This window comes from Bufo bufo, chromosome 8 (genome assembly GCF_905171765.1).
Source record: "Bufo bufo chromosome 8, aBufBuf1.1, whole genome shotgun sequence".
Lineage (NCBI taxonomy): Eukaryota > Metazoa > Chordata > Amphibia > Anura > Bufonidae > Bufo > Bufo bufo.
Genome location: NC_053396.1, coordinates 15,791,462 through 15,808,266, shown reverse-complemented (window position 1 = coordinate 15,808,266; position 16,805 = coordinate 15,791,462). Strand labels below are relative to the sequence as shown.

General features: G+C 47.6%; 1 protein-coding gene across 1 annotated transcript; it reads left to right on the top strand.

Moving 5' to 3' along the window:
- The first annotated feature begins 788 nt into the window (after window positions 1-788).
- LOC120977859 lies at window positions 789-10,017 on the top strand. Its single transcript, XM_040406006.1, has 2 exons — window positions 789-834; window positions 8,223-10,017. The coding sequence occupies exon 2, from the start codon at window positions 8,234-8,236 to the stop codon at window positions 9,014-9,016; it is 783 nt and encodes a 260-aa protein (XP_040261940.1). The 5' UTR covers window positions 789-834; window positions 8,223-8,233; the 3' UTR covers window positions 9,017-10,017.
- Window positions 10,018-16,805: the final 6,788 nt, after the last annotated feature.

The window sequence follows — 16,805 nt, the reverse complement described above, 5'->3', positions numbered from 1 at the left end:
ATCAATGGATTAGTCCATCTTAAATTTAGTTTAGGGCACTATTAGCTGGGATTGGTTCAGAGCACTTTTGACCGCGCCACAGTGCATACTTCTGGTGGATTGGATCTAGTACGGCCCCATGGCCTTATGATCCAGCTTGTAGTATAGCACTAGTTGCGGCATTTCTAGTGACTCCATCTATAGCCGCATGTACCACAATCTGCGGCTCCATAGGTCCATATCATCGACCGTATATTGGTTAGATGGTGCTCTAGCATTTTAATATAGGTAGTTCCCTTTCCCTTTTCTTGTGTTGAATTAATAAAATATTAGTTTTAACAGTAATATAGCGTTCCAAACGACAGTGATATAGTACCAGCTACAGTGCCCTATTATACTGCCAGCTACAGTGCCTTATTATACTGCCAGCTACAGTGCCCTATTATGGTACCAGCTACAGTGCTATATTATAGTGCCAGCTACAGTGCCCTATTATAGTACCAGCTACAGTGCCCTATTATACTGCCAGCTACAGTGCTCTATTAGACTGCCAGCTACAGTGCCCTATTATACTGCCAGCTACAGTGCCCTATTATAGTACCAGCTACAGTGCTCTATTATACTGCCAGCTCCAGTGCCTTATTATAGTGCCAGCTAGATGTATACATGTGTATATACAATGTATGAATCTCTATGCACATAGCCCAGTGAAGGGGGAGGGTAGCTGTGCTGTGTTTTAGGTCTCCAGGGGCGTGTTACCTGTGCTGCACTCACCTGCCCTACCTGAGAGGGAGTGTCCTTAGCATCTATCAGTTTCAGGAGCTGAGCTTCACAGACTATTCTCCTGCTGTTGGGGTAAGTACTCGCTGCTTCATCTCCAACCAGATTTCTTATTTTGTGTCCTGTGCAGAATGCAGACTACCTCAGCAGTTTCTGACCTGTTTACCTCTGGCAGTTGTGAAACTACAACTTCTATCAATGCTAGGAGTTGTAGTTTTGCAACAGCCGAACGGACACGAGTCTGGACTATGCCGTGCAGCTGCCCTGCTCTATTATGGCTCATATGAATGGAATTGAATGAACTCTCTAGGCAAGGCTGACACATTATGCTACAACTAATTCAGGGTCTGAGGGGGCGGAGCATGACACAAATTCCCTCCTCCATGGTCTTTCAATGTTTGTGTCATGCTCCGCCCCTCAGCGACCCAGTTCTGGACATAACACGGTGTCTCTTTTAAATAGGTTGTCCGGGACTAGAAAAAGATGGCTGCTGTCTTCCAAAAAATCCATTCCTGAGTTATGCCTTGTATTGCAGCTCAGCTCCATTGAAGTGACTGGGGCTGAGCTGTAATACCACACACAACCTGCGGACAGGGGCGGTGCTGTTTTTTTTTTTTTTTTTAAATAAAGCAGCCATCTTTTTTCTCGTCTTAGACAACTCCTTTAATACAAAGTGCATTATCTGCCTGTGATCCATGCAGTTAAAGGGGTTGTCCAAGATTCTAGGTAGGGGTCACCCATAACTTGTGCTTTAAGTTCGGCGTCTAAAGTTCGGGTTCGGGTTATCAAAGAATCGCGTAACGGAATTTAGAATCCATAACGCGATTCTTCGATAACCCGAACTTTAGACGCCGAACTTAAAACACAAGTTCGCTGAACGCTAGTCACCCACCAATAGTGGGTGAGGTGAAATGGGCGAAATGCATCCAGCTTGGCTATAAGGCCAGGCTCTGCAGCAATATAGGTGCGTGGAAAGTACCATTACAAAAGTAGGCATGGAATGTACCATTACGGAAGTAGGTGGCTTTTCCGTTTTTTTTTTCGTTTTTTTTTTTTTATACTCAAGGTGGAATTTTCCATCATTCCCTACATTCCCCTCACGTTGCCTTCCCTAACATGATGTCAGTCTCCGCAGGCCGCTGCTCTCGGTTCGGGTGTGGAGCTTTTTCTATTGGACGCTGCGCTTATCAGATCTGTGAATGCAGCCAGCAGTGTAAACAATGGGCACTTTTATTCTGGTTGCCATGGGGACTGCCCCAGAAATGGGCACAATCTGCCTACTTTGGGGCAAATTTGCACAAACTCTGCCCCTTGGCGGTCATGTCCCATTGCGAAGACTCGTCCCCCTATCCGCAGCGGTTTCTGGTCAGGAGAGGGGAGGGTCCGACCTCCAACGATTACAAGAACGGGGGGGGGGGGGGGGGGGCTGTGCTCCCTGTTTGAATGGACCAACAGACATGGGTGCTTCATTCAACTCTATGAGATTGCCAAAAATAGCAGAGCACGGCTGAATGGTGCGTGATTCACAAGGGGGGGAGCACAGGCCTCCATTCTCATCATCGGCAGGACCCCCCACCGTTCAGGCACTTATCAGGCCCTGCATCAGTTGTCATAATTGGACATCCCCTTTAAATTCCTATGCCAGCCTGAAGGAAAAAAATCTGATGAAGTCACATGACGCAAACTACACATCATTTACATCAATGTTGTCATCTAGCCCCGGACTAATGCCCCTTACATAAGGCGGGGGTTGCCATGGCAACCCAAATAATAGCATCCTGTGAACGGAAACTGGCGCAGCAGCGATAATGGTACAATGACTAGGATCCCCATAAAACCGGGTGACAGCCAATGTTTGTCACAAGCATGGTTGCCAAAATGGGCCACGGAGGGGGGACTGGGGGGGAGGGGGGTACCGTGCCTCTGCCGCGCCCCCAGCATCCGAGCTAAGTACCTGTTGTTTTCACAGTCTCCATTGTACCAGTGACTGGGGCTTCTGTGGGTTACTACGGGTCAAGGCAGAGGAATAAGTGAGGAACGCGGCAGAAGACAAACCTGTTGTGTTGGTTTTATAGCCAGTGATATAGAGTTTACCAACGGCCGCGGGACGGCATTCACAGCGCACAGGGGAAGTAGGGAAAATACCAGCCGTTTATCAAGACAAAGGATCTACCAATGATATGTCCTGCCCGTATCCCATCTGTACCGGGAAACTCTGCATTAGGCTTCATGCACACGACCGTATTTTGTTTCTGTGTCCGTTCCGTTTTTTTTTTTTTGCGGATAGGATGCGGACCCATTCATTTCAATGGGTCCGCAAAAAACGCGGACAGCACACCGTGTGCTGTCCGCATCAGTATGTCCGTTCCGTTGCTCCGCAAAAAAAATAGTGCATGTCCTATTTTTTTCTAGTTTGCGGACAAGGATAGGCATTATTACAATGGATCCGCAAAAAAAACGGATCCGCAAAAAAAACGGATGTCATACAGAATGCCATCCGTTTTTTTTTTTTTTTGCGAATCCGCAATTTGCGGACCGCAAAACACATACTGTCGTGTGCATGTAGCCTTACTGCATAGATGAATATCAGAATTCTGAATACCTGCTGTCTCCACTAGGGGGAGCTCACTGTATATGGATTTGTGTGGATAGTATAGACCTAGCTATTTATGCCTATGACTGACCTGTTCCATGTGCACTTGGCAGCTGACGGCATCTGTGTTGGTCCCATGTTCATATGTGTCCGCATTGCTGAGAAAAATGATGTTTTAATATATGCAAATGAGCCTCTAGGAGCAACGGGGGCGTTGCCGTTACACCTAGAGGCTCTGCTCTCTCTGCACTTTGATTGATAGGACCAGACAGTGCAAACATCATCACATCTGCCTGGCCCTGTCAATCACAGTGCAGAGGACGCGGCAGTTACAGAGAGAGCAGAGCCTCTAGGTGTAAAGGTAACGCCCCCGTTGCTCCTAGAGGCTCATTTGCATATATTAAAACATCATTTTCCTCAGCAATGCGGACACATATGAACATGGGACCAACACAGATGCCTTCAGCTGCCAAGTGCACATGTAACAGGTCAGCCAGTGTCATAGGTACAAAACTGCTGACCGATGCCCTTTCATATTTGGCATATCTGTTCAATTTTGTCATATTAGACAGACTGGTTGCTGGGATACCCAGCCCAACAACTGGAGGCTTTCATATTGTGTTGCTAGGTAATGTGTGTCCTTAGCAAACTGTCAGTTCAAGGCAGAAATGGAGGGGAAAAGCGTTTTTTTGGTCTAACCATGCCTCTTGCTGCCCTAATAATCAGATTTCACATTTAGGCGGAGATCCCCTTTAAGCCTACGAATAATGAGCCTTTGCTAAATAGCCTGTGGCATTAACTCGTTAATTCGGCTGTTTAGTACAGTAATTAATCTGGAGGCTGATCCATCCCTGCCGGGCCAAGGGTAGGCGTTAATATGGCCAAAGGTTTTAGTGGTCAGACGGCAGGGCATTCTGCCAACTAGATTGGGTTGAATCAGTGACAGGAGTTTATGGTACCCGCAACTGCAACAAACATTTATTCACCCATTCGTTCATTCACTGACAGCAAGCACAAGTGCTACAATAGTCACCAAAGAAACAAAAAATGTCAGATCCCTCTTGTATGACGGATCTGATGATCAGCAGAAGCAGATGTCCTGGATGTCATTTCTATAAGGCACACACAGCGTCATTGGTGAAAGGAGGGCATATCCCACGGCTATGCTACTTAAAGGGGTCGTCCAAGATTTGAGAAAAAAAATGGCTGCACCTCACCTGTCCATGGGTTCCATCGGGTATTACTGCTCAATACATTGAAGTGAATGAGCTGCAGTACCACACACAACCTTTGGACAGGTGTGGTGCTGTTTTTGGAAGAAAGCAGCCATGTTTTTCCAATCCTGTATGATCCCTTTAAAGCTGAGCTGCAACACCAGGCACGGCCAATACACGAGAGTGGGACTGTCTTTGGAAAGTCTCGGGCAGCCCCTTTAATAGGATGGCTCATCTTAAAAAGGGGGGGGGGGGGGTACAGCTTTAAGTATATAGGCATAATAAAAGCTTCTGCATCAGTGTTAAAATCTCTGCATTCTGTCAGTGAATGGGTGAGAGCTAAAAAATTATTATTATTACGACATCATGCAATGAAAACCTGTTGCAAAGCATCATGGTCCCAAATTCTGGGAACTGAGAAAAAAAAAAGTTTTAACGTATAGGGGATAAGTATTTGATCATGAGGGTCTGACACCATTCTCGTGTCCCAGTGGTCAGCCCCCCACCAATCCTGAGAGCGGGGGACCCATTCCCCCATATGAGGGCATGCACAACCCCTTTAAGTGTTTGGCAATTTTTGTTTTGGTTAAATGCATCTAATGAGGCGTGATTAGGCAACTTTGTTGGCAGTAGCATAAACGCTCACCGCAACTAATCCGGGAGCAATTAGACGAGGTGGCATATTATATCCTGGCCCCGCGCCTGGAGCTGACGATGGATGGGGCCCATTGTGCAAATACTCCCCGGCTGATAGGGATGTTTGACTTGGCTGAGGTGTTAATAAGGTGAAAAGACACAAGCCGTCCACAGGAGGAGAGTCATCATCGAGAGTCAGATTAAAGGGGTGTCCAGAATTACAATAAACATGGCTGTGGGCGGTATTGCAGCTCTGCCCCCTGTTTCCAATGCTCCAGTGTAGCTGAGCTGCAATACCAGACACAATCCATGGAGTTGGTGTGGCGCTGTTTGTGGCAGAAAGCAGCCATTTTTTTTTTCTTCTAATCCTGGACATCCCCTTTAAGTTCAGATACGGGTATCAGGAGTTGCCTAGAGTGGATCAATTTGTAGCAAACTCTCCAGTATTGGATGTGAACAGGAATGATATCCCCCATTCACTGACAGCAAGCAGAGATCTTGACAGTGGTGGGGCATGCCTCTGTCCCTGGAAGGCTTCTGCATGTCCTGATTTCCACTGTATTTGTGTCCTTAGGAGGCAGATAGAGCCTAAAACAATGGGGAGGCCGTCGGCTCCACCATTTACCCTACGACCCCCCACCATTGGCTATCAGCGGGGGCCGGGAGATGCCGCCACCTAGGGATTAGTTCTGTTCATTGTGGTAGTGGAGCTAGGCGGGTATAATACAGGCAGTAAGGGTGCTAAGTGTGAATCGTACTGCATGGGAGGCACTATGGGGGCATCGTACTGCATGGGGGGCACTATGGGGGCATCGTACTGCATGGGGGTGCTAAGATGGAATTATACTGCATGGGGGGCACTATGGGAGCATCGTACTGCATGGGGGGCACTATGGGAGCATCGTACTGCATGGGGGGCACTATGGGGGCATCGTACTGCATGGGAGGCACTATGGGGGCATCGTACTGCATGGGGGGCACTATGGGGGCATCGTACTGCATGGGGGGCACTATGGGGGCATCGTACTGCATGGGAGGCACTATGGGGGCATCGTACTGCATGGGAGGCACTATGGGGGCATCGTACTGCATGGGAGGCACTATGGGGGCATCGTACTGCATGGGAGGCACTATGGGGGCATCGTACTGCATGGGAGGCACTATGGGGGCATCGTACTGCATGGGAGGCACTATGGGGGCATCGTACTGCATGGGAGGCACTATGGGGGCATCGTACTGCATGGGGGTGCTAAGATTGAATTATACTGCATGTGGGGCAATAAGGGGGACTCAGACTGCATGGGAGGCACTATGAGACATAATACTGCATTAGGAGGCTCTAAGGTGGCATCGTACTGCATGGGGGGCACTATGGGACATAATACTGCATGGGAGGCACTAGGGGGCATCATACTGCATGGGAGGCACTATGGGGGCATCGTACTGCATGGGGGGCACTATGGGGGTATCATACTGCATGGGAGGCACTATAAGACATAATACGCATTAGGAGGCACTAAGGGGGCATTGTACTGCATGGGGGCACTAATTGGTCATCATAATGCAGGGGAGCACAAAGGGGGTATCAAACTGCATGGGAAGCACTATGGGGGCATCATACTGCATGGGAGGTACTATGGGGGCATCATACTGCATGGGAGGTACTATGGGGGCATCATACTGCATGGGAGGTACTATGGGGGCATCATACTGCATGGGAGGTACTATGGGGGCATCATACTGAATGGGAGGTACTATGGGGGCATCATACTGCATGGGGGGCACTATGGGGGCATCATACTGAATGGGAGGTACTATGGGGGCATCATACTGCATAGGAGGCCCTATAGGGCATCATACTGCATGGGGGGCACTAAGGGGACATTCATTACTCACTACTATAAATCCTTACTGTGTAGCACAAAGGGGCACTATTACTCTGTGGTAGAATTGCGCATGTTTGGATAGGGATCGGGTGGCTGTAAAAAGTTTACAAAAATGGTGGTGTCGCGCTCTGTGCCGCTGGTCTTGTCCAGTTGGGAGGTACTGGAGCACAGGGTATAGTAGAAAGTTGTAAAACATTTCCACATACAATGATTGACCAGCTTTATGGCAGGACAATCCCGGACCATAAAAGTTTGTGCCTTCCTGTATTACACAGTGGCGGTAATACGTGTGGCGGCGTTGTGTCCGCTGTGTGGAGGATTTGGGAGGACGTGTGACTCCAGGGACCGGCGTCTTATTGATCCACATTCCAAGCGCTTTCTGACATTGTAACCTGACAAACAAGTTGTTCATCGTTCCAGCGCCGGCACACATTGTCCCGGGGACAGACGTGACTAGCGGCCGTCAACAAGGCCTAGTCTAGGGAAAGCTGGGTGACAACCAAGCGGCTGCCATTATAGCTCACATTGAATTTTGGTATTTTAAAGGGGAAATGCTTTTTGAGGATATGCTAATCTACGAGGGCAGACGTTCCTGTTCTGTGCTGGGACTCGCCTCTCCGTCTGCCCGGGGGCGATGCTAATGAGGCCTCCGATCGGGTTTATTCTGAGATTCTTATCATTCTGTGCAGCATTATAAACTCTCACCATCCCAAGGGACCATATCATTAATGGTAGGAGTGCATGTAGTTACTAAAACAGACAAGTCAGGAGAGGGGACGGGTCCTCTTTAAAGGGGTCCTCTCACTTCAGCAAATGGCATTTATCATGTAGAGGAAGTTAATGCAAGCCGCTTACTAATGTATTATTATCCATATTGCTTCCTTTGCTGGATGGATTATTTTTTCCATCACATTACACAGGGCTCCTTTCCAGGGGTTACGACCACCCTGCAATCCAGCAGTGGTGGTTGTGCTTGTACACTATAGGAAAAAGCACCAGCCTCATGTTCCCTCACAGCCCTTGTATTTGTTTGGCTGCAAAAGACCATAGGGGTCGATCATATTGTCCATGTTGGAGTTTCCCTTTAAGAATTAGTTTGGTTTTTCAAAGGCCTCCACCATTCTGTCTCCTCAGATGCAGCCAGGATGGCTCACAACCACCACCATGTCTCAAATACAGAATCTGAGAAGTTACTCCATGTACAAGACCAAGAAGGATGTCCAGACCCTTCTCCATCAACAGCGCTGATTCCTAAAGACTCTGACTTCTTTCCTTCTGTCGCTCTGGCGGCTGCCCTGCTACTCATCTTTGTCTCTGTCCTTCCTCTGTTGTCCCAGTCTGGCACAGCCTTTGTCCCATTCCAAAAACTGGGTAACTTTTCCAGAAAAGAGGCCAATTTCCACCCCCTCCTCTACATTCAGCCTCGGTCCACACAGTTAACCTTAGAGGCATTAGCCAAGAACTATGAGGAGAACATCACAGTGTTGGCCGTGGCCAAGGAGCAAGCAACTCTGACCCTACTTTGCTTCTCTAAGAATGTATTTTCTCTTCTGTCAAAGCAAGGCCAAGGTCTTTCTGTCTTCAGACAGGTCATGGAAGACATGAGGAACATTGGTAACGCAAGATCTTCAGAGGTCTTCTCTGTCTCAGTTGTGACTCAGAGAAGAGGACACAGCCCCCACTGCACAGTTCTAAGACCTCCAAGCCCCGTGACTGGTAATGTCCACCTAACAGAGATAAGTTCACCTCAAGAAAAAGAGGTAACTGAGCAGAGAGAGTCTTTTACCATAGCCCGTGAGCTCATGGAACTCATGTATAAGACCGGACTAGTCCCAGAGACTTTTGAGGTCAAGGGAACATCAAGACATCATGTGAAAGTCATGCATGTACTTGGTGACCCCTACCTTGAGAGTGGCATCGTATGTTGACTTAACTGTGATGACCGAAACATAACTCAGTGGACATTGTTTGGTCTCCTAACTGTCTGATCACAGATGCACTTGCTGGAGATAATCTATTGTGTGTTCTCCGAAGAACTTGGATGTGGAGAACTGGAGATAATCTATTGTGTGTGTTCTCCGGAGAACCTGGACGTGAAGAACTGGAGATGATCTGACTAGATGATATGAACTTTGGGACATATTATGCTCATGGATAGTGTGCATGGTCCTTTGATCCACTACTGACCTACAGTTAAAGTGTTTTATCAATCTGTCCACTAGATGGTGCCAAAACTCCATATTAATTATACTGGACGCTGGTACGTATAGGCGTCATCATGTTATCAGAGCTCCACATTTCTGATACTAAGTTCCTATGCTCCCATTAAAAGTGTTGTCCCACCATAAGAACGTATCACCTTTCCGCAAGAGGGATGATAAATATCTGACCGCTGGGACCCCTACCAATCACAAGAATGCTGTGGATAAGTGTTGACTTCTTATGGTGGGGTGACCTCTTTAAGTCTAAGTTTTAAAGAGGTTGTCCATCTCGCACACTCGTGGCATGATATGCTACCAATATCAGATAGCTGGAGGTCCTGCCTCAGGGACCCACACCTATCTTTGGAACAGAGTTCCCAAAGAGAAAGCGCACGCACTGCGCAAGTGCGGCCATCCTCCTTTCACTTCTATGGGATTGTTGAAAATAGAGAAGTGGCCGCGCTTGCGCAGTGCGGTCAACACTCACTTTTATGTGAGTCTTGGAAAAAGCTGAGCGCGCTTACTCGCCTCTTTTCAGACCTCCCATAGAAGTAATTGGAGGCGGCCACGCATGCACAGTGCACTCTCCTTCACTTTGGAGGCCCTGTTCTGTGTGTGTACAAACCCTTTAAGTCTGTCTATTTAGTGGATTTGCAGTAGCCATGCTGAACAATTACTAACCCTTTTCTTCTTTTATTTGAAATAAAATATATTTTTGCTAAATTTCACAGTTCTTATTATAAGTCTACAGGGTGCTGATGTATTGGAGAAATACATCTATTTTATTTCCACATAACAGGAAGACTGGAGAAAATCGTACACCGGGGCAGTTTAGGTTGTGGATCCTCGAGGGAGGAGCCATAAACTGTACTGTGTGAACCTCAGGGGCGGGCATGGACGCAGTGTCCTCCTGTGCAGGGCAGTATATCGGTCCTTTACTTGTTAGTCAACATGGAGTCGCCCTCGAGTCATGACGTTACAGCAACTCCTGCCTCAGCTTCAATGCTTCACAATGTGGAGCTACCTTGAGACTGTTGTAAAAAATCTGGCCCTGTTTCCGTGGATCCAGAGCGGAGTGTGGTGCAAGTCCTAGACCGCCCGTGACTGTGAGCAGTTATAAGAAAAGTCCTTTACGAGCAATGTGATATACAGCATTATTAATAGCAATGACCCCCCCCCCCCTCCTTGCTTGCAGCTGTGCCTGTGTTCTTAATAGGAGGAGTGCAGTAAGCCACCTCTTTGAGAACAACAGGATTGGGCATGTTGAATTTTAACAGGCCGCTCTTTCATACCGTGCACCAATGCTGCTGAATTTAGCAGGAATGTAATTTGTGTAATGTTTATGGCGGCCTCTAATCATCGCGTGTCAGAATGCCCCCCCCCCCTCCTGCCGCGGTTACATCTTAGAAGCACACTGACTTAAAATCCCTGACAGTTTTTCCTGTAGTTGGTGCGCCCTCTAGTGTCCATTTTCTAGTAATGCTTTTAAAAATTGCAATACACAATAATAGAAAAAATTTCTTTTTATCCAAGTTGACCTTTAATTATCCATGGTCAGAGGAGGCCATGGTGATGACGTGATCACGTTGCGTTCCCTCCTGTCCCCCGACCCTGCCTGTGCCGCCCGCTTGCCTGATCCGTTGTCGAACGCCGGAAAACATGTACAGCGGCGGTGGGGTTTGCTGACTGACCACGGTGGCTCCTTTGTCTCGGATTATAGATGTTCGGCTGGTCCTCTGTGGACATCGATTGTACCGTTCTTCCCCTGGTCTTTCCGGAACTAGATGCTCCCGATCTTTTCCTGTCTGCCCGCCCCCGCTGCCCTAGTGGAAGACAGGTCGAGACAATGCAATGTGAGAATTCTGGGGTTACCCGAGGGTACAGAGGGAAAAAAATCCTGCTGGAACTGCAAAATGCCAGACCGCAGGGGCAATATGTGAGTGTAATGGTGTGCCGAATGGGTGTAGTAGTGGTACTCCCTTTTTCTGTAGCTCCCTGGGTCGGCCTTGCAGTGGAGGGGAGGACGGCACTAAATCCTCCGGGGCATTCTCTATTGCAGGGAACACCAGCCAGATGGAAGTTGAGGTGCCCTTGATGGTAGTGGCTACGCTTAGGGTGCTTTGGTGGCCGGGCCCCTGTGTTGTTCGTGACGCCAGCACCGTGAGGTGCAATTAGGAAATAGAGTAGAATGATGAGAGAGGCAGTAGTTGAACCAAACAGGAACTTTACTTGTAAATTGTAGTCTTGCAATAAGTATCATCCAATAGCAGCACTTTGTCTTACATCAAGATGGTAGAAATGCAAATCCCAATAGCAGGCTCAGTGAGGTGGTGTAGGTAGGTTTCCAGTTCAACTGTGTAGGAATGATGATCTTACTATACTCTGGTTACTCAGCCTTTCAATATAGTGTGGATCCTCTGTAACTAAATATTCAGCATTTAGCGATTCAGCAACCTAAGGGCGATCTCCCTCATGGCAGGCAAACTCTCTGCTCCATTCTTTGTAAAGGTTGCACAAGATACAGAAATTATTCTCTTAATCCCCAGAAGGGATCCCTGGAAGGGGTATTGCAGTAAATGATCAATAAGTCCTAGTTTTGGACTACAAAGGTTGCAGTAGTATGGTCCCCTGGGCTAGGCCCAGGAGAACATAGCCAAGTCTGTCTCCTCTGCTCCTCACTCCTCATCTCTCTCCAACTAACTTCCTGTGGCTGACCTATATAAATGGTGTTACAGAGACCTCTAGTGGTGGATGTATGTAATGCATCCACCAGCCTGAAATAGGAATTTAGTAGCATTGACAAAGGAAAATACAATAAATAGTGCAAAATGACATAGGATGGCACAGGCAATTTTGGAGTGTACCCAGGGCCGGGGCAAGGATTGTTGCACACACAAGCGAAGCTACATTTCGGCGCCCCCACCCCACCCAACAACTCAGTGGGGGTGATGTAAAAAGGAGGGCGTGATATGACATGGAGGGGGTTGAAATGTGACATGAAGGGGGGAGAAATGTGACATAGGTGAGTGATGTGACATGGAGGGGGAGAAATGTGACATAGGGGGGTGATGTGACATGGAGGGGGAGAAATGTGACATAGGGGGGTGATGTGACATGCAAGGTGGAGAAATGTGACATAGGGGGGTGATGTGACATGGAGGTGGAGAAATGTGACATATGCCAACTGATGGCATTAGTAAGACTGATCAGGATCCTGATCAGTCTTAAAAATGCCTGATCAGTCGAATAAATGCATCGAAATGCCGGATCCGTCTTTCCGGTGTCATCCGGCAAAACGGATCCGGCATTTATTTTTTTCACCTTTTTTTTAGTCTGCGCAGACCGGAAGGCCGGATCCGGCACTAATACATTCCTATGGGGAAAAAATGCCGGATCCGGCATTCAGGCAAGTCTTCCGTTTTTTTCGCTGGAGATAAAACCGTAGCATGCTACGGTTTTCTCTTTTGCCTGATCAGTCAAAATAACTGAACTGAAGACATCCTGAACGGATTGCTCTCCATTCAGAATGCATAGGGATATGCCTGATCAGTTCTTTTCCGGTATAGAGCCCCTGTGACGGAACAGAAAAACGCTAGCGTGAAAGTACCCTTAGTACTTCATATATTGTCGGCAACTAGACGCCTTATAGCTAAATACTGGAAAAGACAGGACATACCGACTCGGCTTGACCTAATCTCTAGTGTTATGGAGGTTAGACGAATAGAACACCTAACCGCGCTTATCAATAACACTACAGACAAATTTCATAAAGTATGGCCGCCTTGGGACACATTCACAGAGATCACTGAATAGCATCCCTTTCCCCCCCCCCTTTTTTTTCACCCTCTTGTGTCTTGTCTTTTGACCATTGTAATACAATTGTTATATAGTACATCTCCATATTCGAGGACAGTTCTTGTCCAGTTATATTACTATTTTTCCGGTGATCGGGATATATACCAATATGTGTTGACAGAATTGGAACTGCTTGGTATGCCTCTGAGATTTATTTGCATTGTCAAGTCTTTCATGTATACTGATCATTTGAATGTCAACAGATTTCATAAGGAAATACCGTATGTATGTTTCTTATACTCTTATATTTTCTTCAATAAAAAGACAATTATACAAAAAAAAACTATGGGCCGCCCGTTCTGTTCTGCAAATTGCGGAAGGCACACGGGCGGCTTCCGTTTTTTGCGGATCCGCGGTTTGCGGACAGCCAAAAACGGAACGGTCGTGTGCATGAGGCCTAAAGGGGAGATTTATCAAAACTGGTGCAAAGTAAAACTCCGCCTATCATTTTTCAGAGCTCCTTTGCATCAGTTTTCCTTTGCACCAGTTTTGATAAATCTCCCCCTAAGGGTACATGCACACGTTCAGGATTCATGTGCGGAGAATCCGCACTGAAATCCATGCGGTCAATCCGCATCAATTGGTGCGGATTTTGAAGTGAATGAAGAAAATCCGGTCAGGAAAAATAAAATAAATTGACGTGCTGTGGGTTTTAAAATCCTGTACCGAAGTTCAAAATCTGCATCGTGTGCATTAAGAATTTCAAATTCTCATAGAATACAATGTACATGACCTACGGTGCGGATTTTCCGCGAGGAAAATCCGCACGCAATCCTGATCGTGTGCATTTAGCCTAAATGTTCTGGAGACGGATGTGTGAATGAGCCCTAAGCGTATACAAGTAGAGACACAGAACAAGGCTCTGTACTGTGGCCACCAGATAGCATATAGATGGAAGAGGACAGCAAGGGGCCGGTAAGTGAGCGCAAGAGGGATGCATGCAGCATCTGGGCAGCCAGTTGGGCTATCCTGTCCAACCAGTAACCTAGTATCCAAGAGTGCGCCTGCTTTACTCCTTTGTATTACACCAAGCATTTGATTTTCATACAATTACGGAAGATGTCGAGCCAACTGGAAAACCAGTACACATAATATTGCACTAGATGGCGCTGTTACCCCAAAAATGTCACACCTTTAATCAGCGTGCACATGAATAATAGTAAATCAGTGGTGTCCACATGTCCATAGAGAAAAAGTAATTACTGACTTATTAGCGTCACCTGGTGTATAATACCGTATGGACATAGATGCCCCATAGGCGGTTCACCTCTGAACATCAGCCAGCCTATTCCTGGTCGTCCCTATACATCCCTGTAATAAGACATGTGGCAGGAACAGACCTGTATACGTACAAGTACCCGCCATCACCCCTCCGCAGACGCTATGGTAATCAGTTGTACCACAAGAAAGAGGAAAAAGTAAAAAATGAACAGGAAAAAAAACCAAAAGGTGTGGTCCCAGGAGAGAACCACAGAACTAGTGCAAAAATAACAGCGGGGTCCAAGCAGGATCCATGTCCGCCAATGAAGCCAAGGACAAAAGGATTGTACAGTGGGTGCAAAAATCCAATTTTTTGGTCGATATTATTTGGGGACGTCGAAGATGTTGGGACTTGAAGCCAGACGAGCCGACCTGCGAACCACCCAACACACAGCAACTTGGAGTACCCTATGGCCGAGAGCATCTATGCTCAACCTGCGGCCCTCCAGCTGTTGCAAAACTATAACTCCCAGCATGCCCGAACAGGCTACAGCAGGCATGGCCAACCTGCGGCTCTCCAGCTGTTGTAAAACTACAATTCCCACCATGCCCTGCTGTAGGGGATGCTGGGAGTTGTAGTTTTGCAACATCTGGAGAGCCTCAGGTTGGCCATCCCTGGCCTACAGCAGGGCATTGTGGGAGTTGTAGTTTTACAACAGCTGGAGGGCCGCCGGTCGAGCATGCCTGGCCTAGAGTATACTACGGTATGGCATCTGGTAAAATCTGGAGAAGGTATGCACAAAGGCCCGGCGGCCTCTCAGACCTGGGAGACAGAGGCCTGATGATCTTCTGCCCATAGTTGACAATAGTCCCGAATTTGCATGGACTGTCCTGACAAATTTGGGCTGTTCCAGGATCAAATGGGTGGGGCTTGTGTAAGCCCCACCTGTAAGTGGAATGGGTGGTGACCCAAAGGAGAAACCTTCCCCCTTGGACCTGTAGGATTCCATGATCGCAGATCAGACCCAGTGAGCAATGCTGCGTTGTCCCTCAGGCCATCTGACCACCTGAAGAACTCAGAAGAGGCAAGATAAGTGCACACGGCCCTGACCACATCAGGACAATGCACAAGAGCACTCCCGCAGGTGGGAGGCAGAATGACGGAAAAGGTAGACAACGTCCTCGCTGAGGTGGAACACGGAGACCTCCTTTGGGAGAAAGGAACAGAGCTCGGCACCATCAAATCCTTGTGTGGCACAAGATAAGGCTACTTTCACATTAGCGTTTTGGCATTCCGGTTTTGAGGTTCCATTTGGGGCCAAAACTGTTCCATTTGGGGCCAATATATTGTGAATGAGGTATTCCGTTCCGGTAGCATTCCGTTTTGTGACCGGACACAAAACCGCTGCACGCTGCGGTTTTGTGTCCAGTCATCGAAACGGAACAAAGTGCATCCGTCACTTAAAAAACAACGTAAGGCAATGGTGCGTGATCCGTTTTTTTTTTTCAGATCCTAAGTCACCCATTGACTTACACTGAGCGATGGATCCAGTTTGTTCCATTTCGATTTAACGAAGCCGCAACAGAACGAATGCATCCTGATGTGTTAAATCAAACGTTTTTTGGTCCGGTTTTGAGAACCATCTCGAAACCGGAAACCATATGCGCAGATGTGAAAGTAGCGTAAGGGGGATTTGCAAAACATGACGGCCAATTCGGACACTCTGCAAAAGGATGCGTAATAATGGCTACTAGGAACATGAATTTCCAGGATCCCATGGTGCATTCCCCCCCCCCACCACAATGAATGCAGCTTTGGATGCGATTAGAGTATAAGAAATTAGTCCCAAAAGACGACGACTATGCTGTGCACGTTATATATAGATGTATATGGATTTTTGAAAATCACTCTGCCCCTTTAATGCAGAAAAAAACCCATTGAATAGAGCAATAGTGCATATCTGGAGGCGATCCCGCTGCGCAAGAAGGCTCCGGGTACGCGCCAAGGCTGAAACGGTTACTGTGTGCGGCAGATAGAGATCTATGAGCGAGTCCCTCTTGGCTGGTACCGCTCATTGCTGAGATGGAGATAAAGTTACCAGTCTAAACAGCAGACTCAATAAGGGTGAAGCCTGCATGGCCCCTTCCTGTGCTCTTCACCAGAGGGAGGAAGGAGGGGGAGCAGCTGCGCCCCCGGGGCTGTTCCCAACCTGCGTCATTACTCGTCGCAGGTTGTTTTGAAAAAAACTTGAAACGAAAACGTCTTTTTAGAGCCAGAAAGAGCTCATCTGTTCTCCCTCTGCTCCTCGCTCCATCACTGTCTTCCTATCTGCCTCGTCCCCGCTCTCTCTATCTCCACAATTCATTTAGGTCCTCGCTTTCCGTAATGGCCAGTCTGCCGAGCGCAAGATTTCCGAGAAATCCGAAGTCTGGGGGATTATTGCACCGCTAATCCGTTGGG